Source organism: Cyprinodon variegatus, unplaced genomic scaffold (genome assembly GCF_000732505.1).
Source record: "Cyprinodon variegatus isolate N-32 unplaced genomic scaffold, C_variegatus-1.0 Scaffold796, whole genome shotgun sequence".
Taxonomy (NCBI): Eukaryota; Metazoa; Chordata; class Actinopteri; order Cyprinodontiformes; family Cyprinodontidae; genus Cyprinodon; species Cyprinodon variegatus.
In genome coordinates, this window is record NW_015151249.1 from 214685 (window position 1) to 215918 (window position 1234).

The 1234-nt window shown below is 43.3% G+C and overlaps 1 protein-coding gene across 1 annotated transcript in view; it reads right to left on the minus strand.

The window, feature by feature from the left end:
* The window catches only part of LOC107098640 (trinucleotide repeat-containing gene 6C protein-like), a 51437-nt gene that overhangs the window by 3568 nt on the left and 46635 nt on the right, over positions 1–1234 (minus strand). Inside the window, exons 15-16 of the mRNA XM_015396414.1 lie at positions 629–702; positions 416–555 (exon numbers count right to left, since the gene is read on the minus strand). Of these exons, the coding sequence (XP_015251900.1) occupies positions 416–555; positions 629–702 (214 nt within the window). The remainder of the gene's footprint in view (positions 1–415; positions 556–628; positions 703–1234) is intronic.

The window sequence follows — 1234 nt, forward strand, 5'->3', positions numbered from 1 at the left end:
CATTTCTATATTGGGAAACATTTTGCTATTGGAGTTTTCATGTTTTTTGAGCTGCTTGTTGTAAACGCTTCAAAAATGGTCGCCGCAGACCGGGTGGATTTTAGGAGGTTAATTATTTTTATTAGTTTTCATCCAGACACCTGAGCTGCTTTGATGAGCTCCGACAGGTCAGTGTGAAAAGCTGTTCTTTACGTCCAGCCTGTTCCTCTGCTTGGTTTGGATCTGTTTAACAGCAAACTTACTTTTTGGTTGGTTCAGTTTTTCTTTTTTTTTAATTGGGTCCTCACAAAGTAACAGATCTCAGCCCTATTTTATTTCATTACCTAAGAAATAAACTATTTTCATGTACGCCTTGCAATGCGATGCACCCCCGGTTGGGAATCGCTGCTCTAACAGGAGTAGTAAGGCAGCTTACATGTGCAGGGACTTCTGGGCCTTGGCCGCCTCATCCTTGGAGCTGTAGCGCACCACGGCGTTCCCCTGAGTCAGGTTGAGGTGGAATGTGATCAGGGGGCCGTGCTGCATGCACAGAGTCCTCAGGGTGGAGCCATCAATCTGACACGGAAAAACATTTTTAGCTGCCGTCTTCAGGATCTAACACAGATGATGTGGGAGCACAGAAACATACCTGAGGGGTGAGATTTCTCAGCACTAGCCAGCTGCTGGTCCTGTTGGGGCTGTCGGTGCTCCATGTGTTTCCCTCTGTAACACAGAGACGCAGATTCAGGTCATTCAGCCAGAAATAAGCTGGAGACATTTTATTACTTAGGGAAGATTTTGGTGGGTTCAAGTTCCCGGAATTATCAGCTCCAATTTCAAATTTTTATAGCTCTTGCAGGGAAGTTCTGGTTTCCATGTAAAGAATAAACTCTCTAGTTTTCTCCTGTACATTCTGATTTACTGTAACTGCACTACTGTGTATGTGGTATGCTTCATAAAACAGCTCTGAAAGTAGAAAACTATTCTCGCCCGGATTTTCTATGTGAAAATAATTGAGAATTGAACTCCAGCAGGCAGGAATGAACTATTTAACACAGTAGAAAACTCTGTCTTATATCCTGGAAAGCAGCCAGGATAGCAGCCAGCCTGTGTTTGGAATATCTGCAAAAATAGTATTTCTAGAAGTGCTCATCTAGGACCAGGCCATGCCACCGGTTTGGCATACTTCAACATACAAACATCGGTGAGACATCTTTGGAAAAAAAAAAAAGACTTAGAGGAATCAGACTAAACT